General features: G+C 39.4%; 1 protein-coding gene across 19 annotated transcripts in view; it reads left to right on the top strand.

Moving 5' to 3' along the window:
• C2CD5 (C2 calcium dependent domain containing 5) overlaps nucleotides 1-23,295 on the top strand; it is a 57,661-nt gene that overhangs the window by 19,803 nt on the left and 14,563 nt on the right. For 9 of the 19 annotated variants that reach the window (XM_058806087.1, XM_058806085.1, XM_058806083.1 and 6 more), the window contains 8 exons: nucleotides 2,928-3,036; nucleotides 14,825-14,939; nucleotides 16,606-16,701; nucleotides 18,361-18,552; nucleotides 19,609-19,795; nucleotides 20,774-20,938; nucleotides 21,259-21,399; nucleotides 23,092-23,155. In XM_058806087.1, coding sequence (XP_058662070.1) covers nucleotides 2,928-3,036; nucleotides 14,825-14,939; nucleotides 16,606-16,701; nucleotides 18,361-18,552; nucleotides 19,609-19,795; nucleotides 20,774-20,938; nucleotides 21,259-21,399; nucleotides 23,092-23,155 — 1,069 coding nt within the window. Of the gene's footprint in view, nucleotides 1-2,927; nucleotides 3,037-5,007; nucleotides 5,074-14,824; nucleotides 14,940-16,605; nucleotides 16,795-18,360; nucleotides 18,553-19,608; nucleotides 19,796-20,773; nucleotides 20,939-21,258; nucleotides 21,400-23,091; nucleotides 23,156-23,295 lie in introns of all 19 variants that reach the window. The other 10 variants (XM_058806080.1, XM_058806076.1, XM_058806072.1 and 7 more) reach the window with 3 other exon arrangements.

Here is a 23,295-nt window from a genome sequence, read left to right as displayed (position 1 = left end):
GCAGTGAGGGTGACAGCCCTGCGGCTGTGGGGTGTGAGTGTGCACACACAGACACTGGGGCCTGCCTGCAGTGAGGGTGACAGCCCTGCGGCTGTGGGGTGTGATGGGCACTGTGCACACACAGACACTGGGGCCTGCCTGCAGTGAGGGTGACAGCCCTGCGGCTGTGGGGTGTGATGGGCACTGTGCACACACAGACACTGGGGCCTGCCTGCAGTGAGGGTGACTCTGCTCTCCTCTCTTGTGCTCCATGGCTAAGGGAGGATTGCCCCGCAGGTTCTGTGCCAGGCGGGTACGTTGGAACAAATGCGACCCCTCAGCCCTTCCCTGCTGCTGGGGGTTCTTAAAGCACCAGCTCACATATGGGGCTTGGGAGCCTTTGCAGATTCCTTTGGGATTTTGTTCATGCAGAGTTGTTTTAATTTGTTGGTTTTAAGAGCATTTTTTAGATCAGTGTATTTTGCATGTTTATACATTTCAGTTCATGTTTTAGTCCATGGCTTTTTGCTTTTAATTTTTTAATTTGGTGGAAGTAATGCATTAAAGCAAGCCTTTTTTCTGTCTGTCTTTGATTTTGCTTGCATTTAGACTTTCCGTGGCTGATGTTTTTATTTCCTTAGGAAGCTCTTTGAAGACAAAGAAAAATGTAAATTAAGAGCCCTTAATGTATTTTTAGAGCCTGAATTATTTGCATGTTATTTTGACAAGGTCTTTGTATCAGCTAGTAGAAAAAAGATACTGTAAAATGGGATGGAGACATATGTCTGTTATTGATGTAACAGCAAAGCAAAATACGTTCATTCTGTCTTCTGAAAATTTCACATTGGATGTGGTTTTCCTGTGGTGTTACCTCTTTTGGTTACCTTGAAGTTGAGTTAACTGGAATGAATAACATCTATAAGTTATTTTGTCAGCTTTAGTGTGCTACACACATAGACAGCGCACTCTACTTGTCTGGATTACTTAGGATAGCAAGTATTTGGGAGAACCAAGAATAAATTCAGTGTATATAATGCAGTTTCACAGGTATTAGATATATCATAAAATCCCAGAATACTTTAAGGGACCTTAATGGTCATCTTATTCCAAGCACCCTGCCTTGGGCAGGGACGCATTCCACGAGACCAGGTTGCTCAAATAGTTCTTTTGAGTCCTAGATTATTGGGATATATGGTAGTGCTAAAGTACCTGAAAATAAGTTCATTTAGTTGCATGTCTCAAGAGTTTTTTTTTTAACCAAATGTGTTTTTGATTTATTACTTAAATAACCCTAACTGCAAACTGAACAGTTAGTTAGAAGGATCATATTCCTCAATTTCTTCCCTGAAAATAAACCTGTAGAAAATACAGCAGTGGAAAACTCAGGTACATGTTATATTGTACATTAATAACTGGCAAAAATTCCTTGGACATCTGTAGATAGCAAGAGTAACTGTAGCACAGCTGCCTCTCTGTATATTTTTAACTAAAAAGAAATCCATGCTGCATTTCCATCAGTAGGAAAATTTGGTGTTATCTTACTCCTCAAACATTAGCCTATATTTTTGTAGAAATGACCAAAAGCTGCTGTCAGTGGTATTTTTTGTCTCACTTCCACAAATTCTGGACAAATTCTGGTTTCTTGCTGTTTTTACATTCCGCAAGTGCTTGAGTGATCTCCTCTGCTGCCTTTTCAAAGCAGGGATCTGATGTCCTTCATCTCTGAAGGGCACTGCAGGAAATGTGTTCTGTGGGAGATTGGTTTGGCTGGAATCCTGACCTGAGCATCTTCTCTTTCAGTGACTTCTTACCCACCCATCCCCTCAGTTCAGGTCGAGAAGAGCTGTCAGGTTGTTTGGCCACCTTGGGGGGTGGCACAGTAATTCTGAACTCTCACAGTTTACAACGTGTGTTTGAGGCTGGAACTTGTATTTAAGTGATATAATAATAACATTTTAAAAACCTCTAAATTTAAAAAGAAAGAAGTCTTCATATGAAGTGATGGAGTTCAATGTGTGTCAGAATGAATGAGGGATTAACAGAATTCTGTCAGAATGGTTCAGTGAGTCTGTTACCCAGATTTGTCTGTGACTCAAGTTAACTGCATGATTTTTCTTTTTTGTTTTTTTTTGCTTTCTGCATTTAGGATTGCTGAACATGAGTTATTGCCTTTCCCCCATAAGTGTTCTATTATGTAGATATTAGACATATCACAGAACATCTCTGGTGCAATTAAAATCTGGGTTTGGGCTCAGTTTTTTTCATCAAATGTGTCTTGAAAAATTGCAATTATTACTTACTTACTTTGCCCCTCTTACGAATTAAAAGCTGGAGTAGTTACTGAAAGTTAACTCTTTATTTACTTATTAACTGGAAGTGAATTATTTTAGCTTAAGAATTTACAGTTGTGTTTCAAGACCTGTGCTTTATTTTACAAGATGTATATTGACTTGTTATATTTAGAGCTTACTCGCAGAGCAGTCCTTTGATATTTTTTAGGTACGTTTTCCTGTAATAAGACAGTCCTCATTCTTGCAAGACTACAGTTTGTTTCACCCTGTGCTTCAGAATCAAACTGCAGTCAGTTGGAACGAGAACACCTAAAAATTGAGAAAAATTTTATTTTTTTATCAGCTAATGAAGGAAGAATTCTGGTGTTTAGCAGCCATGGTGAAAGTGGATCAATAGAGATTTTATTAATCTCTTAATGTGTAAAGTTTTGATTGTTTATGTCTGTTGTGCTGAGAAACAACTCTGTGGGGGAAAAGTATCGTTTGAGCGCGTAACCTGTGCTTTTGTGCCGTGGGTCCGTGGGCGCGCGTGGCTCTGGGCGCCTCTGCCAGGGCAGGGCCGCGCTGGCGCCAGGGCAGCGATGCGGGGAGCCCCGCGCCTGTCCCTGCCACGCGGAGCCCTCGCAGGCCCCTAACGCTGGTTTCTAACGCCCACAGGAGTTCCCCTTCTTCACCCTGACCTCCTTCCCACCCGGCTTCCTGGTGCACGTCGGGGGCGTCGTCAGCGCGCGCTCCGTCAAGCTCCTGGATCGCATCCACAACCCCGGTACGTGGGCACGGGAGCACCTGGGAATACACGGGAGCACGTGGGAACGCCTGCCTGGCACGGGCACAGCTGCCTCCCTGCCCTGGGGGCACCTGCCTGGCACGGGCACAGCCTGCCTCCCTGCCCTGGTGGCACCTGGGGGAGGGACAGAGCTGTTCCAGCTGTGCACACCTGCCTGGCACGGGCACAGCCTGCCTCCCTGCCCTGGTGGCACCTGGGGGAGGGACAGAGCTGTTCCAGCTGTGCACACCTGCCTGGCACGGGCACAGCCTGCCTCCCTGCCCTGGTGGCACCTGGGGGAGGGACAGAGCTGTTCCAGGAGTGCATTGCAGAGAGCCATGGAGGCTTGAAAAATGAGTTACTCAAAGGTTTTAGTGAGAAACCTTTCAGCAAATTAAACTAGAAAAAAAAATGCTTTGAATCAGTAACTCTGCACTGAAAACTAGCTTTTAATTATTGAGGGGTTAATTAATTTTTTGCTGCTTTTTGTGATTAAAACTTGATGCAAGTTTTTCAATTCAAACGAAAATGAGATTAAATGCTTGATCTTAACTATGAATGTTTTCCCATTTTCAGCTCCTTGAAATCTTTAAGGACTAATGGCTACAGCTCACAACGTGGTTTTTAACCTTTACAGTGTTGTTTCTGTTCTTAAAAGCCTTTACTGAACAGTACTTGAAGATTTTTATTTATTCTTTCCTGGGATCCCCGGCACAAGAACATTTGTGGATTGCATGTTAGTTCTAATGGTACAGCTGAGTGACTTTTGACTCTGAAGACTTGGGTGGTTTAGTCGCTGAGACCAGATGAGGAATGCTTAGCAAAAAGTTGGAGTTGACAGTGCACTTAAAAATGCAGAGGAGAGAAAAATAGCACCTGTAGTGGTTTTGCATGCACTAGTCAGGAGTAATAAAAGGAAGTTTATGCAAATACATCCCTAAAAACAAGTACAAAAAATCTAACCTTTTCCTTTTCTTCCTATGGCCCAAGGCAAGCAATTCTTCAGGCAGGAAGATCAGATTGTTGCTGATCTGAAGATCCAGTAAACTGGCAACATGTAATTAAATCCAAGACTTCATTTGAATTAGATCCTCTTTGTTTGAGGGATTTTTTCAAGTATATTAGTACACAATGTTGCTCTTTTGTTTTCCTACTCTAAGATCTATTTACACAATGAAGAAAAGATGAAAAAAAAAAGAAACTAGTCTTTTAATTAATAATTAATACATGAGTCTTTCTTTGCCACAAAGTTATTTTATGATTCTGTGCTTTCAATAGATTTCTGACACAGGTCTCTTATGTGCAAAATTTACTGTGGGATAGATGGAAGACAGAATATTTAAACAAAATCAATTTTGCTCAGAAGTTTTAAAAACTAATTTCTTACATTATGCACTCCTTCCTTTTTGCCAGCTGACTGGAGGCAGTATAAGCCATAAGGCAAGAAGAGATGTGTGTTTGCAGAGCTGCAGTGTTTCTGTGAGACTTGCACATTGCTCCTGACCAGTGAATGCAAAAGGCATGGTCCTTGGAACTCACACTGCAAAACAGCAGGAACAAAGGGGAAGGAAGGCACGTGGCTGTGGGAGGGAAGGTGGAGCAGTAGGGAAAAATTCTGATATTATAGTTAAGGTTGTGAAGCATTTGAGTCAAATAAGTGTGTAAAATATTAAAGGAAGCAAACAAACTGGCAGAATGATGAATCAGGAGAAGTGGAAGAGGAGAGAACATTTGCAGGTGCATTAAGAGCTTGCTGATAGGACCCAACTGCCAAACACTGTCCATGTTGGTCACCAGTGCCAGACTGCTACAGCATGCTCCTTTTTCCCTTTCTATTTCAGCTCTGATTAACTCTGCTGTCTGTGTCTTTCCAGTTCCTGTGGAGTGGTGTTGTCAATTGTGCTCTTGTTGGTAGTTTTTTCACTATTCTGCTTCTATAACTGATCTACTAATTTGCTGTTTTGAACTCAGCCTTTGTCGGAATTATGGGTAACACAAGATCATACAAACTGCTAGACTGGAATAGTTTCAATTCAGGTATTTTATTAGTCATTCAGTACTACATACGCTGACAGAAATTATGGCAGCTCAGTGAAGTTATTAGAAATGCTCTAGGATATTTAGGTTAATGCCTCAAATTTAAAACTATTTAATCATCAGATGCCTAAATGTCACATTTTCATGCTGTTAAAAACTTTCTTTAAAATTACAAAACATTGTTTTAGTATAATATAGTATTGCTAAGAATAATTTAATATCCATCTGGAAAGCTGAATGTTCAGATGTTTATTTAGTAATCACTTTCAGCTCAGCATCCATGAAGGGAGTAATTTAGGGTAAGAGAAGGGATCCTTCCCTGCACAGTTGGGATCATGTCAGGTGGGGGTTTTTTTTTGGTTTGGGATTTTTTGTGTAATGAGTTTTGGGTGTTTATTTTGCCCTATTGGTTTGATTTGAGGGGACTCTTGGTTAGTTTTGTTGTTTTGCATTGCCTTGCACTTTCTTCAACAAAGGCTTTCCTCCTGTTAATTTCAGGAAATCAATGAATGTGTTTGTTCTTAATACTAGCTCTAAAATAATATTTGTACTATAGATAATGATAGATCTAAAAAATATCCAAGAAAAATAGAGAACTATCTGTTTAAAGAGAAGGGTAGTATGTAGCCCAGGATTTGTTGGTTCATAAAGCTTGTATTGTAAAATGCAGCCAGTTACAGGACTTTAAACATAAGTATTTGAACTTTTTAATCACTTCATTACCCAGCTAGAAAAAAGCCCCAATATTCTTATATTTTTATGCAGTTTTAGTAATCACAGTGTGTAACTTCCTTATATAGTAGGCCTTGTCAGACTTGGTGTTTATAAAGCTGGCACCATTAAAGGTACAAAGCTGACTCCTGAGGGCTTGCTTCCCCCAGACACTTTCCTTCTTGGTAATTCACTCTTGCCATGCAGCTCTGTGTCATGCTCTAAAATTCACTTTAAATATGCAGTTATTAAAAACCAGACATTTTCCACTGCAAATTGTTCAAAGTAGGGAGAGCTTAAAACCATTGGCTCATTTTTATTGTTCCTTTTATAGTAAGCATCCTTTAAAATTATGATTGTGAGCTTTTCTGATTTTGTTTCCTTTGCTTGTTCTAAAGTCATAATCTTTTAAAATTAACTTTCAGTATTTAAAAAAAATATTGTCAAATTCTCAGGTCTGTGACTGGTATGGCATAGTCTGAAGAAAGGTGTTAAAAATGTGTTGAAATTTTTGTGTATTGTGTGCAACCTTGAAAAGTTGGAATTCATTGCTGCTTCTTCCAGATTTAGTGGGATGTTTTTATTGAAAGAATTTTATTGGAATAATGGAGTAAATGAGTTTATGTACTGACACTAAACATGCCTTGAACTAGGCTAGAAAAGTGATCCACAATGTAAGATGAGGAGCAAAGTGCAAGTCAGGAATTCCGTTCTTGGCAGAATATCCAAAACTGTTGTCTAAATTTTTTAGAGATTACAGGAAAATGAATGTGCATTTCTATGTAAATAAAGCATTTTCCCCAGAGGTGTTGGTTGGAGTAGAGAGGTCTCAAACAAGGAGTATGTGTGGAGTTAATCCCTGCTGAGAGCAGTGTTTGTGTAGCCTTGGTGTCTGTAGGAGAGCGGGTCAGCCCTGCTGCTTTGGGAGGAGCAGGGTCCTGCAAGTGTGTAGGGGCTTTAATCACAGCCATAAGTGGGCTAAAATTATTTTCCTTTTGGAAAACGTTCAGGCTTCATTTCAGCTTGCTCAGTAACTGTGTAGTACAGAAGGAGATTTCTTTTTTTTTTTTTTTAATTTGTCTTGCCCATGGTTTAATTGTATGTAAGATACAGCAGGAGCATCCAGTGGTAGTGAGATGTCAGAGATTTGAAGGTGCTTGAAAATCAAACATGGAAGTAAAGACTGACTACTTCATGAATGGAAAAGAAGCTGCCTGAATATCTGGGAGTTGCATATAGTTCAATGAAGATTTGCTTAAATGTTTGTAAAATACAAAAAGGTGGATATTAAGATGAATTTGCAAAATGGAAGTAAAGAGTTGAGCAAAAATTGATAGAAAAGAGGGCACATAAATACAGTGGGAGATAATCCCAGGGGCTGTCTCAGGGAAAGAATCAACTCTCAGGATAAAAACACGCAGGAATCCTCAATGCAGGAGGCTGGGTCTTTGTTCAAGGGTGGCACTGAGGTTAAACACAGAGCACAAAGGAAGGCAGTGCCAGAACTTGCTGAATGGAGGCTGCTTTTCCACGTGGCTGTTTCACAGCACCAACCTATCATTTCTCACACAGTTAAATTTTATACTCCTCATTCGGGAAGCTGCTCCAGCAGTCAGAAATATGGGAAAACAAAAGATGGCTACAACCTTCCTAAGCATCTCCTGAGCTCCCTGCTCGATACCCACTCTCACTGTTGGAGTGTGAAATTCTCCAGAGTCAGTTTTGCATATGAGGAAACACAAGAGGAAAGCTTGGCTCTGTTTTGTTTCTGTAACTGAATGCTTTTCTTCCACAGAAATACAGAGACTGTGCAAATGACATTTCCAGCTGCTCTCTGGGGTGTCAGTGTGGCCCAGCTGTGGGAGTACAGCAGGAAATGTCAGAATGTGCCTGCTGGTGTCTGCTGTGCTTATCCTTCAGACCCAGTAGTGAAAGCCCCAGCATTTGAAGGTTGGCCTCTTGCCTTTGCTTGGAGAATTTCCAGCTTGGCTTCTTGCCCATCAGTGCGTGTTGAATGAAAATGGGAGGTTCAAGCAGTTGTCAGAGGCTTTTTCTGAAAAGAGCGAGGGGTGTGATGTTCTCCAGTAATAATTGACTCGTTTTCTGCAGAGGACTGAATATTGCCAAGTCATTTCTATGGTTAATGTGAGTGGTGTTTGAATATTATTTCTGGAAGCAGATACACCCTTATGCTAGTGAAATCATTTTCATTGGGACTGTGCTTTTTTTTTCAGAGCTCTAAGTAGGTGTTTATGTAGCTGAAGAAAGGGTGGTCACTGAGCACAGTACAGTATTCACATGTTCTGTTAGAGATTCATTGGCATTTCAATTCCTTGTTTAGAATTCTCTGCCTACCTAAGTAATGCTATTTCATACTGCTTTGAAACTCTCCCTAAATTCTGGCTAATGGTGTGAAAGCCAATAGAAAGGTTTTTTTGCACAAGTGCTCCAAAAAAGCCATTCCTTATTGCACAACTACCCTTTGGTTTTGAATTGATAGTACACAGGAGAGAGAACCTTGGTCTGGCAAAAATTGCATTTTTGCACATAACTTGTCCTGATTTTAAAATACAGGGCTTGACTAAAACTATTGTCTTCATAAAATTTCCTTCATGGATTGCATTGAGTTTTTTCAGCCTTCTGGTATTTGCTTCTGTGATTGCAAAGATAGAGTTGTAGAACTTTCTGCCTGGCTCAAAATGTGTTATTGTCAGAAGAGAACCAGAATGGTTCTGGTTGAACCAGCACCTTCCCAAGTGCTACACAATTACAGCTAAACGTGGCCTTGTAAAATGTCTGCTGGGGTTTGGTAGGAGGATACACAAGTTCTTGCTGCAACAGGAGTATCTGATAAATGTCAATGGATAATAAATACCAGGCACAAGAGATTTTCTTCTCGAGTGTCCTTGCATCCAGAAGTTCCAAGAGGCTCCTCTGCCTAGTTTGTCTTAAAGCAGAATAAAGAGTTGTGAGTGCACAGAGATAATGAACGCGGGGGTTCTGCGTGCCTGAGCAGGGCAGACAAGGAATAGCAAACTCAGACAGTGTCATTGCACACCAGCTGATGCCATCCCCTTCCTGCAGCAATGGAGGGATCAAATGGGGTTCAGGAAGCCCTGTCCTGTTACAGAATACAGTCCCCAGCTCTGGGTAACAGCCCCAGTTGTAGTCACTTGAGGCTGTTCTTTGAAGATTGCTCATGGTTTACAGTAGGTTGTACTGATTGTGCCAAGGTCACAAAGCAACAGAGACACAGAATAGAATAAGTAGTTTCTTTATTACCTGCTGAGTCACCATTCTTGGATGTGTGACTGAAATAATCACTAAAAGCTGGACTAACAAAGGCACATATTTATGCATGGAAATTATTTTCCAGAGGCAAATTTATTTCCTATATTTAATGTTTTCTAATTTCTGGGCAGTATTTTTGAGCTTTTATGATACTAAGTATGATGCAATTTAAACCTTCATTTTTAAGTATTTTAATTTTTAATATATGTTTGTTTAATTTTTAATATATTCTGAAAATCTTTCTTGCTTCAAATGCCTTATATTTTGACATAATATTTTTCATTTTATTTAAGTTGTATCTCATGGTGGTTTCTTTTCTTTAGCTCTGCACTAAATTATTACTGCTGCTTTCACGTTATTACAAGATTTTTTTTTTTTTTAGATGATACTTTTTTCAGTTTGTGCTCTTCCTATCAGACTTTCATCTACAATTAAAAGGAAAAGTTACAGCCACTGTTGTGGCTTTATTAAGCCATAAGGGGAACAATCCTTCTGTTTCTCCATCTTGGAGTATAATGTGGGATTAAAGCTATCACTCCCCAACAATGAGCTCCCACTGAAAGGAATGATATATGGAATTTTGTGTATGGCTTCTGTTGGAGTCTTGGTGCTCATGTAGGGATGTGTGAACAGCGAGTGCCTGTTCCCTTTGGGTGTGGTTACACTATTTCCTGCTAGTTTAGTGTATCCTAGTTTTCTTTTGATGTATCCCTAAAATCTGCTTCTTTCACGTGCTGTAACAAAGTTTTCATTTGTACATCTTTTAGTCCTAAAGATGAGTATGGGGAGTAGTATTTCTAAACACGGATGGAGTGGCTTGGAAACTGTTTTGAAACTTTTAGGATAATCTGCTGTAGGTTTAATTACTTGCTACCTGAATTTTGTGTTAATCTTTAAAAACCAGAGGATTTGTGTTTCTGTACAGTTATTTAGTTGTTAAATGCTTTAGAAAATTGATAATGTCAATGTTAATGGGATAACCAGAGAGGATTAAATAAAACTATAAGGTCCTGGGAAGGTTGCTTATAAACCTAACAAAGGTGTCTGTTAAAAAACCCAACCAGCCAAACCTACAGGAAAATACCACACATCTTTCTGTATAAGCTGTTAGTAGGCTTTTAATTAAGAAGATATAAAAATAAGGGAACACTGAACATGTGGATAATGGCTTTACCTAGTGAAAGATTCAAAGATTGAGTTTGATAGAATATTGACCTCCATTGCCATGTTTGAAACAGAACGGTGACCCATTTGTAGATGGTGAAAATTTTCCTCAGATGGTTGTCCTCCTTCTGTCAGAGCATTGTGTTATACATGTAAATATTTCCTAAATTATCTGATGTAAAATTGGTTGAAATGAATCAGACAGTGCCTACTTTGGAGCAATTTCCTCAAGTTGTTTAAGGATTCAGCTTTAAGGATACAGCAGATCTTGGGTATGAACAGTGTCATCAAGAGGCCACACTTCTTAATCTGTCTTTGGTTTCAAAAATCTATATGGACCAGCAAAATGCAGCTTCTGGGTAAATCTTGAAAGAACCTATATGAGTGAGCCTCTAGCAAATAAACTTGGGAAAACTTATGAATCAGACAGTGATAGTGTCTAGGGTGAAAGGTTTATACAGAATATTGTCCCCTGGATAGTGCAGCTCCAGCCTGTATTCTAAGGGAGAGGGTGACTTGGTGGTGGATAGAGCTAGCTCAAAGAACATTCCAGGTACAGAAGTGCTGGCTGTGTCCTATAAAACTGCTGAATAAAATCACTTTGGAAAGCTCCAGTTGGAGGAGGCTTGAGTTGGCCCAATTTTTATAGAACACTGTACTTTTGACAGCGTTGTTTCTCAAATCCTCAACCACAGAAACAGTGTGCTTTGCTTCCACTGGGTTATAAATATCCTGCCAATTTGGAGACATTAATGCAGTAAGTTTAGTGTTCAGCCTTTGGTTTCCCACAAAGGGGACGTAATTAGCAGTGGAATCTCCTGCAAACCTTTCTGCCTCAAGTTGTAGAGAACCCTTGGTCCCAAGGACTGGGTACATTTGCTAGAAAAGCTTGTGATGAGTGCTCTGTATGCTTGCCTTCTTGCTTCCACCTAGAATCCAGGGCCATTACTTTCTGTAACCATTTCAGTGAGCTGCCATAGTTTTCAGTCTGTACTGTCACCTGATCCAAGCATGCGCCAAAGTACCCACCGTTTCTGGCTCCTGTCTGCTGAATCTGCTTTGCAAACCCTCAGCTCTTGAGCTTGTGCCTCAGCCCAACAACCGACAGGCACTCCATGGAGTGTGCTGGACACATGCCATCCTGCTTCCCTAACTCCTCTAATTGTTGATGTAAATCCTGAGCTTTACTAAACTTGTAAGTGCTACGACGGCATCCCCATGTGAAATCGTGTGGCTCATGTGTCAAAAAGGCTGCTTGTGAAAATATTTGTCAGAGGAATATGAATGCTACACATTGCACTGCGTTCAGTGTTTCGTATCAACCTATTATTGCGATGTCATGGTGTTTGATTTGAGTGATAATAATTGTAGACAATTATTTTGTGTTTTAATACGCGAAGGTAAGTTCACGTAAACTGAATGTATAGTGTTTATATATAAATATAATATTTTTTTGGCCTCTTTCTGGAAGAAAAAAACAGTCAAATATCTTAAGCAGAGGTCACAGTTTTCTTTACAAACAGTTGTTTCTGCATGACTTACAGAAATATTTGTTCTGTATGATAAGAAATTGTTGGATTCTTTGAAAGATATTGGGCCTGATCCTGTTAACACTGAAGACAATGGCTGGAAAATGCTTCTTGCATCTCAAAAGAATGAAAATGATCCATTATATTTCTGTAGTTAATAGTTTTGTTAGTGAGGATATTGAACAGATTCTTAGACTAAAGGGTTAAATGTTGTTTTAGCAAGACAGTGTTGAGCAACTGCACAACAGTGTGTTTGCCATAATGGTAAGGTGTCCTTGTACATGTTAGGTAAGGAAATTAAGTCTCTTAAGTTTAATAATTTAAACTATAACTTCTTGTGGAGGAAAGCTAAATGTTTGTATAGAATTTGGGACCCGTCACTTTCTACCTTTTATGTTCACTTTAAGGATCCCTGTTTCCTTTCAACATCTCATTCCATTTCAGTTTTCACTACATTCCTTTTTGATGTCATTCTTGTCTTTATCACTCTTACCTTTATTTCACAGCACTAGCACTTTTTGTGTTCGTCCTCAGTCACCTCACCTGTTGTTACTCTCAAATCCTCATCATGACTTCACATTTTCTTGCACTTTGACTTTGAAATGTCACTGGTGATAAGTAGAAGCAGTTTTTGCCACATGGAACCAAAAGGTGTAAAAAATTGTAGTTTTGAAAACTGGCACTTTTTTCCTCTAGGAAAAAGGGTATTTCTTCCTTGCAGGTGCTTTTCTGTGAAGTACAAGAATTTGTGTGTCTGTTAAGTCAGTGTTTATAGCCAGCTGCCTGTGACCCAGTCTCATTGAGCAAGTGTATTTCTGTACAGTCACAGAACCACTTTTGCTGCTGCTTAGACTTTTCATGTATGAGGAGAAACACATTGCTTGTCCAAACAATCTCTGGCCCATGACTGGAGGGCAGAGGAGGAATTGCTCCCAAGATCCGTGTCCCTGTCACCAAAAAGAGTTAAAAAGAACTTTGACAGAATGTGCCTGTGCTCTCCCACCCTCCATACCCTGAATTTGTCAGATGTTGCAGCCTGGCCTTACAATCCCTTCCCAGAGACCTCCCTTGGTTCAGCCAGCCCTGCTGCAGCTCCCTGCAGGCAGCAGAGCAGCCTCTCTCCAGAGGGGTCCCTGCAGAGAAGGCATTTCCCCCTTTCTGTACCACAGCTGGTCCTGAGAGCTGAGCTGGGCAGCTCCAGCCCTGTGTGTGATGGGCTATTTCTGTAGGAATCCCAGCAATTCCAAAGCTGGCATGAGCAGGTGCTCCAGGACTCTGAGTCAGGATTGCTGAGTATCATCCTGAGCATTTATTGCCCCAGTCACTGAGAGGATTGAACAGTGTTTTCACCCTGAGAGTGAAGTGCAGCCCCTCAAGAGTCTGCCAGCAGTGCCCTGGAGCCTGCTGAAGTGACCTTGGATTGCAGAACACGATTGGTACAGCTCATGGAAACCCCTTGGTTTGTGTTCTGATGTGTATATTTTTGTTCATTGCAGAGAACGTTCCTAGGAACTCTCACTGTAAGGTTTTTTCTGTTCAGTGTTGGTTTCTTAAAGCAAAGGTTGAATAAACTTCAGTCTGAGCATCCAGGCTGCTGTAATGCTGTGAGTTACACAAGCACTGCCATCTGAAGTTAGGTATAATTGAATATACAGACCTCTGCTCTTCCTTTGAATTAGAAAAAAACATTAGTTTAGTTTAGAGAAATTAGAGCCTAGTTCTAAATGCAAACTTGAGGTAAAGTCATGAATGAATACATCTTACTTTACAATATTTCTGTTTCAGTAACTTTTAAATTCTGTGTATATCTGCATCTTGCATTTTTGTTTGTCATGTTGTCAGAGAAGCAAGTGTATGATAATGTGGTTATCATACACTGTGTTGGTAAATATTCCTGGTAGTACAAAATTGGTTCCAAATAAATTCCAGGTTTTGACTTTGATATTTAAATTATGATTCAGCAAGGAGAACTCAGTAGCCAGAAGTTTGTATCTTTGCTAAGTTCAGTTAATTTCAGAGAAATTCCATAAGAATCTCTCTACTCAGAACACTTGGTAATGATTGTTACCGGTTTTCCCTTTTTGTATCAACAATTAACACAGTTGCTAACCAAATTCATTGTAACAGGTAAGTTTTGAGAGAAGAAACAGCTGACAAATTCCAGTTGTGAATTCAGTGTTTGTTGGCTTATTTGTAAGACAAGAGCTTTAGTTGTGGGAACTAATTGCTGAGCAGTTAAAAAATAAATGGACTGCATGAACTTATTGTAGCAGCACACTCTTTTTTGTATTTTTGTATCTTGTAGTTTTCAAGAAAAGCGGGCAGGATATATTTAACATGTAACCTTGGGGACAATAAAGGTAATTTGAATCCATTCATGGCCATGGAGGGAAGGTGCAGTTTCCAGGATACTGACTCAAAAAAGCACTGACAGCATGCATCCTGTATTTCTTCATGTTGTAAATGTAGAAGTGGTTTCAAATCCTTTTGGCTTCTCACAGCTAGAAGTGCCACAGAACTGTCTGCTTGATTAGTGGTACAGTTTGGAACAAATATTTTCAAAATCTGGTTAAGAGAGAACTGCTTCCAGTAGGAAAACTTATTGGGGTTATTCCAGAGATAGCAAGTGCGCAGCAATGTAAAATCTAAGTTTACTACTAGAATTTTTTTTGTTTTATTACTGTTAGTTTTTCAGCATTACAGAGTATCTGATGTTACACGCTGCTCTTGTGTTGTGGGAAGCTGAGGCTGTGGTTTGGGGCTAAAACCAGGTAGAGACTGGAACAATATCTACAATATCTTAGTGTTACCTGGCATCTGGACAACAAGGAGAATGCAGTAATTTGTGAGAGTCTGCTCGTGGCGGGGAGAAACAAGATGATGAGTGCAAAAGTCCTGTTAGTGTTTCCTTGAAGTTTATAAGTAGAAAGGAAGTAAAGCGTCCGCATTGAAAGCATGTGAATGTGAAAACCTCAGCTTTTCAGGTGAATTAATTGCATGCAGCTTTGTGTCAGCCCAGCCCAGAGTAGTGAACTGATTTATGCTTTGTCTTTCAGATGAACCAGAGACACGAGATGCCTGGTGGGCAGAAATCAGACAAGAGATAAAATCCCATGCCAAGGCATTGGGTTGTCATGCTGTAGTGGGCTACAGTGAATCAACCAGCATTTGGTAAATCATGATGATGATTTGATTTTCAAAATGCCACAGAAAACGTATTTCATCATCAGTGGATTAAGAATTAACTATTCCAGTACAGATGTTGGTACTGTCTATTCTATAACTACAGAGTTTAAGTGAGATTATGGAATTTCAGTATTAGGCGTTTTTATACATGTTTAGATCTGGGTTTTAAGTTTTTTCTAATAAATGTTACAATTTTTTTATTTTAAACTAGAACTTACAATTTGTTTTGTAGTATCAGTATTAATTTATCCATGAAGTTTTCTAAATTAATCTACATAAATAATTAAGACTATTCCTAAAAGTTTATGTATTGAAGTTTCATTATTGGATAACAACTGGCAGACCAGAACTTAAATGGAAGACTTCACATTTCATGCCCAAAACAAGCTTGTCCTGGAGCCAGGTGTGTCTGCTGATATTAAACAGAAAATTACTCTGGTTCACTATTTTGAATTGCATTTGGGAAGTAGCAAGCAAATTCCAACATCTGAAATTATTTCCTTTCAAATTGATTTTGCCTAAATGTTTTAAGGTAAAAGCACTAAAAATTTGCTTTTTTAAGGAGAGGAGTTGGAAAAGTGTTGGTTTACCTTATTTTCCTCAATTACTCCATCACTGAGGGATAACACACCAACATGAAGCATTTATTCCTTTGCTTGTCAGTCTCCTTGTAATAAGCATGAATAGTTTGTAGGCTTTTTCCTACCCTAACTATGGGGAAAGAATGTTTAGAACAGAGGCAGTCAGGTACTGTGTTATTTGGTGCTTGCATTTCTCGAAAGGAATTGAATATGGTAGTGTTTGATTATTGATAAAATATTTATTGGAATTCCTATACTGTATTGCCAGTTCAGCTTTATTCCATGCTCAAAGCACAAACCTGTGTAAGTTCTGGTCTGCCAGGCGTGTTATGTATTAAAAATTATTTTGGAAAGAGAAACAAGAACAAAAAATAAAAAGACAAGTGTATCATTCTAGAAAACATGGGAAAAATTTTCTCTTTTTTTCCATATAGTATTTTATACTGAATGCTAGATGTTTATTTAACAACTTGAGAATTATTAAAGCTCTGTGGTCACTCTGAGAGCTTGAACTCTGCTAAATCCTAAGTATGGTTGTTTACCTTACATGCAAAATGTACCATTTTTGTAATTCTTCCTAGTAAAATTTTACTGTTTTGCCACTTTTTATCCTTCAAGAAGCACCCTTGTCAGTGTTCAGTTGTGAAAATTGAAAGTTCATTTTGAAAATTGAAAGTTAATAAGATGCTGGGGCTCTCAACTTCCCTTTTACTTTGGTAAAAAATTATGGCTTTTTTTTTTTAATGTTTACTTGGTTTGCTGTATTTCTTTGCATTTTTAGCCACAGAACTGAAAACCATACTTAAACCTGGTTAGCCTTTATCTTGTTATATCATTTGTGACATGAGACAAAGCTCTCAAGTCTCTCTGTGCAATCCTCCTTCACCTTGTACTTAGGCAATGGTTATGGTTTAAGTACCAGAAGAGGATTGATATTTTTAATGGGTAAAATTGCACAAGTCCACAGAACTCCACTGAGACTTGTAGTAGCCTTTGGCTCTGATGATTTGCTGTGAAAGCAGCCTCTGAACAGCAGGAATTCACTGTGTTGTTGTTCTTTTCTCTTATAGTGAAGAGGTCTGTATTTTGTCCGCATCTGGCACAGCAGCTGTACTGAACCCTAGGTTCCTTCAGGATGGCACCATGGAAGGCTGTTTGGAACAAAGGTTGTCATGGCAGCCTGGCTTCTTTTCCATAGGGTCAGAGAAGGGAGAGGTTGATTTTTTTCCTCAGAGCCAAGATAGTTCTTCTCTATTAGGGTAGGTTACAGTGTTACAGTGCAGGATGCGGGACCAACCACTTTACTGCTTTTCACTAACAACAACCACCGCAGGAGTAATGGAGCTCTGCACCCACTTAGATACTCTGTTTTTATTTCTAACAGTCTCAATAAGGTAACACGTTTGACTACTAACACAGACCATAACTCGGTTTTCTCCTTCGCTGCTCTTCAGGTCTCTTTTCTCTGTTTCGTATCACACCATAAAAAATGACAGATGTTTGATAACTTACATAAGCCAAAAGTGGCTGCGTCTGTAATGTGTGTATATCTGCTCCATTAAATACTATCTATTTGTGGGAGATAAAGTAGCTTGGTTATTAAACAAATATGATGCCAGGTTTTTCCAAAATAGGTATGTGTTTGTTGAAGTTGATGAACAAAAGCATGAAACTGAAGTTTCCCTTTGTTTCTGCTCTTGCAAATATAATTTGAACAGTGAGCATTGCCACAAAGTTATTTTTGGGGGAAAAAAGATTAATTAATGCTTATTGGTAATTTATTATGTATTCATCAGGATAGGAATCAAATATTTCAGGGGATAATTATAGTTGTAAGCAAGGCTATTCCTTACGCTTTAGCACTTGCGCTGCTTTGTCCATAATAAACCAGTTGACATGGTTTATTTAGAATTTATTATTCTTTTATTTTGTTAGCAGAAGACCATTGTCTTCTAGTGTAGATACAGTTTTAAAAACTGTAGCCAGAACTAAAATACTTGGTTTTGTAGTCACTATATGACAGAGAGAAAGAAATACCGTGTTTGTAACATAAAGAAAATATCACTTTTTTAAAACATGTATTTTGGGGCTACTAAGAGTTGTGGCATGGATTAGAAGTGCCAGAGGGAGGTAAAACAGACAAAGCTCATGCTCAACACTAAATCTGTTTGCCAAAGTCTTATGATAACTAATGTTCCAAATCTGATAGACTTGATTAAGCACCTCTTCAGAATCCCTGAGGAGAATTGTTGATGTGAAACAGAATCCATTTGCAGTGATGCAGTTGGCCTGTGCTTTCCCTGTTCATAATTTTATAGTGGTCATTCCTGGGTTATAAGGAAATAATTCATTTTACCTTATTGTGCTGCCTCTCTAAAGGATGTTTGGTTTGTTGTTTGTATTCTGCTCTTATGGGGTTTTGGACACAATGAGAAAAAGAGAATTTTTGGTGTGTTTGGTACAGCAAATTCTGTGTACAAGTGTTGTATCATGGATTATATTTGGAAGTTACACTGCTTCAAGCCCGCTCAGTGATGTTACAGTGATGTTTTTATGAGTTGTTGGTCACTGAATGTCCTTTTTCTCAATCCCTGCATAAGAAGTTTCAATGCAAGTTTTATTGATAGCATTTTAGCAAGTAGTGTGCACCCTTTTCTTGTGGTTGGTGTGTTGTAATACTTGTCAGCCTGGTGTAATGGAGCAGAGTTCAGTTGTGGTGGATGATGGGGGCAGCTCTCTGTAGGTGTTTGTTCACACGTGCACTTACTGAGCATGGCTAACAAGATGCGGATGTTTTAAGCTTTCTCTCCGTAATGTGTTTTTAGGATTGAAGAAGCTTCACCACCAGGTTGTGGATTTTGCCATATCCCATATGATGAATTGAACATGCCATTTCCTGCCCACCTCACCTACTGTTACAACTGCAGGAAGCAAAAAGTTCCTGATGTCCTTTTCACCACAATCGACCTTCCTGTAGAGGCAATAGTTGTTGGGAAGGGATGTCTCATTCAAGCCAGGTACCTGTCTAAATAATTCCTTCTAGTCTAGTAAAGTTTTGGAGACCTCTGAAAGAATTGCTGTTGCTAAAATCCAATGTGTCATCAAACCTTATAATATAAAACATACAATTGGCATGTGTTCCTAAATAACATTTCTCTCTCAAAGTATCACTGCACTGGTGTGGGCTTTGAATTTAGCTTGTAGGACTAAACCCAAAGAGAGGAAGATGATTAACATATAGTCAGAGATGGGATTGCTATGCTCTGTTTTATTCTTTTCAGATAAATATGGCTAATGCTTTAGCTCTGAGGACACTTGAGTCTGGGATTTTTTCTTCTTTCCAATGTGTGACTTGAATAACTGTATTAATAGGAATTTTAAAAGTTGTACCACTAGAAATTACAGTAGTGATTTTCTGTACTTGTGCCTGAAGTGTTTGAGGCTTGCAGCAAGAGAAGCAGATGTTTGCATGGGAGCTCTTACTAGAAGAAAAGCTGAAAATTGAAGTTTTCAGATGGCACTGTCTCAAGGAGTTCTTGTAAAGAGCTGGCACTTTATTGTACTGCTGCAGCAATCTAGAGGAATTGGAAAGAAGCTGCCCCGGGTTATCCAGTGAGGAGGGAGTTGCAGATGGTTTATGGAGCTGCCCTGGGTTATCCAGTGGGAGTTGCAGATGTTAAAGCAGCTGCCCTGGGTTATCCAGTGGGAGTTGCAGATGGTTTATGGAGCTGCCCTGGGTTATCCAGTGGGAGTTGCAGATGTTAAAGCAGCTGCCCTGGGTTATCCAGTGGGAGCTGCAGATGGTTTATGGAGCTGCCCTGGGTTATCAAGTGGGAGTTGCAGATGTTAAAGCAGCTGCCCTGGGTTATCCAGTGGGAGTTGCAGATGTTAAAGCAGCTGCCCTGGGTTATCCAGTGGGAGTTGCAGATGTTAAAGCAGCTGCCCTGGGTTATCCAGTGGGAGTTGCAGATGTTAAAGCAGCTGCCCTGGGTTATCCAGTGGCGAGGGAGCTGCAGAGGCTCCCCCTGGGCCTCCCCAGCCCTGCCAGAGCCCTGTCTCTGCTCCTGTTCCAGGCTGTGCCGGCTGAAGAAGAAAGCTCAGGCTGAGGCCAACGCCACCTCCATCAGCAACCTGCTGCCCTTCATGGAGTACGAAGTGCACACACAGCTGATGAACAAACTCAAGCTGAGGGGAATGAATGCCCTCTTTGGGCTCAGAATTCAGATCACTGTGGGGGAAAACATGCTGATGGGCTTGGCAGTAAGTACTGCTGGGATCCTGGGCTGCTTCTGCTTTATCACAGTATTTTTTCAGGAAAACATGCAAGTGTTGTGGGATTCAGAGTCATCAGACATATTAAAATGTCATTTTAAGAGCCAGTATCTTAATTATTGTAAAATCAGGACAGACTTGTCCTTCATAACCAGCAGAAGAAGATTCAAATAGCTTGAAAATGGTAAAAGATAAGATGAGTAAAAAGAGGATGAGAGAAAAAGAAACTTCAAACAGTTAATTGGCACAAAGTGTAGAAAAAGATGGTATTCTTTAAAGGTCCTATCAAAGAGGTCCCTGTTTCTCAAAGTGAATTTGCAGTTCCATGACAAATAAGGTCAATTAAGCCTGTCAGGAAATCTTTTGGTTACAAGGCAGCAAGGGGAAGTTCTGTTGCCTCTTCTTTGATGGAGCTGAAGAAATAAATTATAGATTTGAGAAAATCAAGAGATGTTCATTAACAATATTTTCTAACCCCATTCTTTCATGTTAGATTAGACTAGTGAATTTGCTGCTTCTTCCTGCACCAGGGGATGCTGGGGTAATTCTGGCTGCTATCTTCTTTTGTCTTCCACTATCTGTCTCCTGAAAATGGAAATGGGGTTCTCACAACCTCACTGATGCTGTACATGGTTTGGCCAAATTTCAGGTCTTCAAAAACTCAAACTATTTACTTATGCAAAGCATACTTGGTCAGGGGCTTTAATTGTTAGTTTGTTTGGAATTTTTAGGCAAGTTTCAGAGTTCCACCGTGAGAAATGAAAAAGAGGGAGTTGTCCAAAAGAATAATGAAGTTTTTTCATAAGTGAACAGAAGAGAAAGATCCATTTGTTTATTTACAAGAGGTGCTGCTGTGATTTGCATGTTACAATGCTGTTGTAGCACAAGGATTATGGAAAGCTTTATATGAAAATATCAGGAATTCATGCTCATATACTTGTCTTTTTCTTTGTGACATCTGAAAAGTCTGCAACAGGTGTGTATTTAGCAGCTCTGCCCACACCTGGAGGCATTCAGATTGCTGGCAAGACTCCAAATGATGGCACCTACGAGCAGCACATATCCCATATGCAAAAGAAAATAAATGATACAATAGCAAAGAACAAGGAACTCTATGAGATTAATCCTCCAGTAAGTAAATCTTTGATTCTTAAAAAATAAAGCATTCTGATTCAAATATATGCACTGCATATCCATTTTTTCTTACTGAGCCATTCAGAACAGAAATTTATTTCCAAATAGAGATACAGACTTTCACTGGATTTTGGAAAGCTGCTGGAATTCTCAGATCCCTTTGCCGCATAGCCAAACCGCTGTGGTATTATTTAGATGTATTTCTCAGTAGAATGATTTTCAGAATGATCTGATCGTTAGAATTGTTAACAACCTGTGGAGAGTTGAATTTTTTTTAAGCTGGGCAGAACATCTGTTAATTCTTACGTTCTTTTTAGGAGTTACCTGAAGAAATTATTGGGTCTCCCATTCCAGAGCCAAGACAGCGTTCCAGGCTGTTGAGATCTCAGTCAGAAAGCTCTGATGAAGTGACGGAGCTTGACCTTTCACATGGGAAGAAGGATGCTTTTGTCTTGGAGGTGATAAACATTTGCCCTATTCATGTTTATGCTTTTCTTCTCCTGAAATATATATTTAAAAAAATTTTCTTGCTCATCTCCAAGAACAGTTCCTAGATTGTATATGATTTTTTCCCTTTTGTATCAATAGAAAAGGGGAAGTATTAGATTTGCTTTGTCTCTCTTTTCCTTACTCTATTTGCTTAAAGCACAGCTCTGTCTACAGACTCTATGAAAAAAGATTGCCCTGCTGTTCATGAATATGTAGCAGTCTCTAGATTAATAATTAAGAGCTGTTAAGAAATGTCCTTCTGCTTGCTTCAAGCAGCAGATCAGACTAATCAAAAACTCAAGATCTATTTTCATAAACACTGAGGTTCTGTGTTGCCACACTTGATATCTAGCAAATAACAAGGTTGTATTTTCCTCCTGTTTCAAACCTCTTACTGTGGTAGATGAACGTTCAGAATTATTAGTTTCCAGAATGGAATGTATTCAAAGCATTCAAAAAACTGCATGTGCCAAGACAGCACATAAAAGAAGATTTTGTGAATTTCAGCTATTGCTTTTCACAATTTAAGAATTCACAGCTTGTGACAATACCTTCCAGTTCTTTCTACAGCTGCAAGCAGAAAGAGCAACACCTGCAGACAAATAAAGGGTGTAGATTTCTGTTACCTCTCTCTTCAGTGAAATTCAAAGACAATTGAGCATTGTGTGCTTTGAAGTCTTCAATACTCCAGCAAGTGTTGAAAAAGGGCTGGAGTTTGGTCATCCTGTAGAGACAGACAGTACAAATGCCTATCACTGACTAAAATCCACTTCAAAATGCAGCCTGCAATTGCAGCCTGAGGTACATCTGAGGCTTTGTTAATCCTCACAAATCACCATCCTCATGGAAAATAATCTGGAAGAAAGGTTGTACATAGGAGGAATGAGGGAGCACTATAACAGGGGTTTGTTTGAAAACAGAAGTATGAAAGGAGAGTGAAAAAATAACAGGTTGGGAGAGTTTGGGATAATAAATTTAGATTGGTTGGTGCTTTTGCAAAAAGGGTCAAATACCTTTGTAAAAAATGGAGGATTTTTGTAAGGCATTTATAGAAAAAAATTACTTTTTATCTGTGGAATCATTCACTACTGTCTTATTTGAGAAGTTTGGTTTATGATTAATTGGATATCAGAAACAATATTCCAGAAGATTTAGTTGAACTCCTGACCAAGCTTTCAAGAGGAAAATCATTGTTCATTGGGCTATATAAGAAAAAGTAATAAAAATTTCGTTGTGCTGAGGATGTGCTGAAGGAGGCTGAGAAGGCAGTTATGAGAGCTAAAGACACCTGGGTTGGTTTTGGTTAGTTTTTGGGTTGTTTTTTGAGGGAAAGAAAAAGACAACCCCTTTTACATGGAGAGGAAGAAGGAAACACATCACTTGACAGAAAACCCTTCAGTACTGGAGTTAAATTATAAACCATTTTTCAAACACTGGATAAGGAAATGTTGGCAGCTATTGGTAAATGTGGATCTCTTGGAGGGCAGTAAGACAGGATGGATGTAAAGGCACACCAGAATATTTACAGCAGCTAGCAGGGGTCTCAGTCAGATCTGAAATAAGAGTGTTAAAGGGTGAAGGGGATGGAGGTTGAGTGATTTCTTTTGGAAGCTTCCTACTGGCACAGCAACCTGATTTTCTCAATTATTCCCTTTTTGCAGATTGATGACACGGATGCAATGGAAGATGTACATTCTTTACTGACAGATGTTCCACCACCTTCTGGTATAGTTACAACCATATTTTTCTCACTTATGCTGTAGGCTGCAAAATGACAAAATATTATAGCTTTATTAAAAATTATTTTAAAAGTTCCAAGAGAACTGACAATATTGCTGTTTCTGAAGGTTTTTAGACTGAATTAT

Source organism: Ammospiza caudacuta, chromosome 5, assembly GCF_027887145.1.
Source record: "Ammospiza caudacuta isolate bAmmCau1 chromosome 5, bAmmCau1.pri, whole genome shotgun sequence".
NCBI classification, from domain to species: Eukaryota; Metazoa; Chordata; class Aves; order Passeriformes; family Passerellidae; genus Ammospiza; species Ammospiza caudacuta.
Note: the sequence above shows the minus strand (reverse complement) of the source record. Positions and strands in the feature narration are given on the sequence as shown.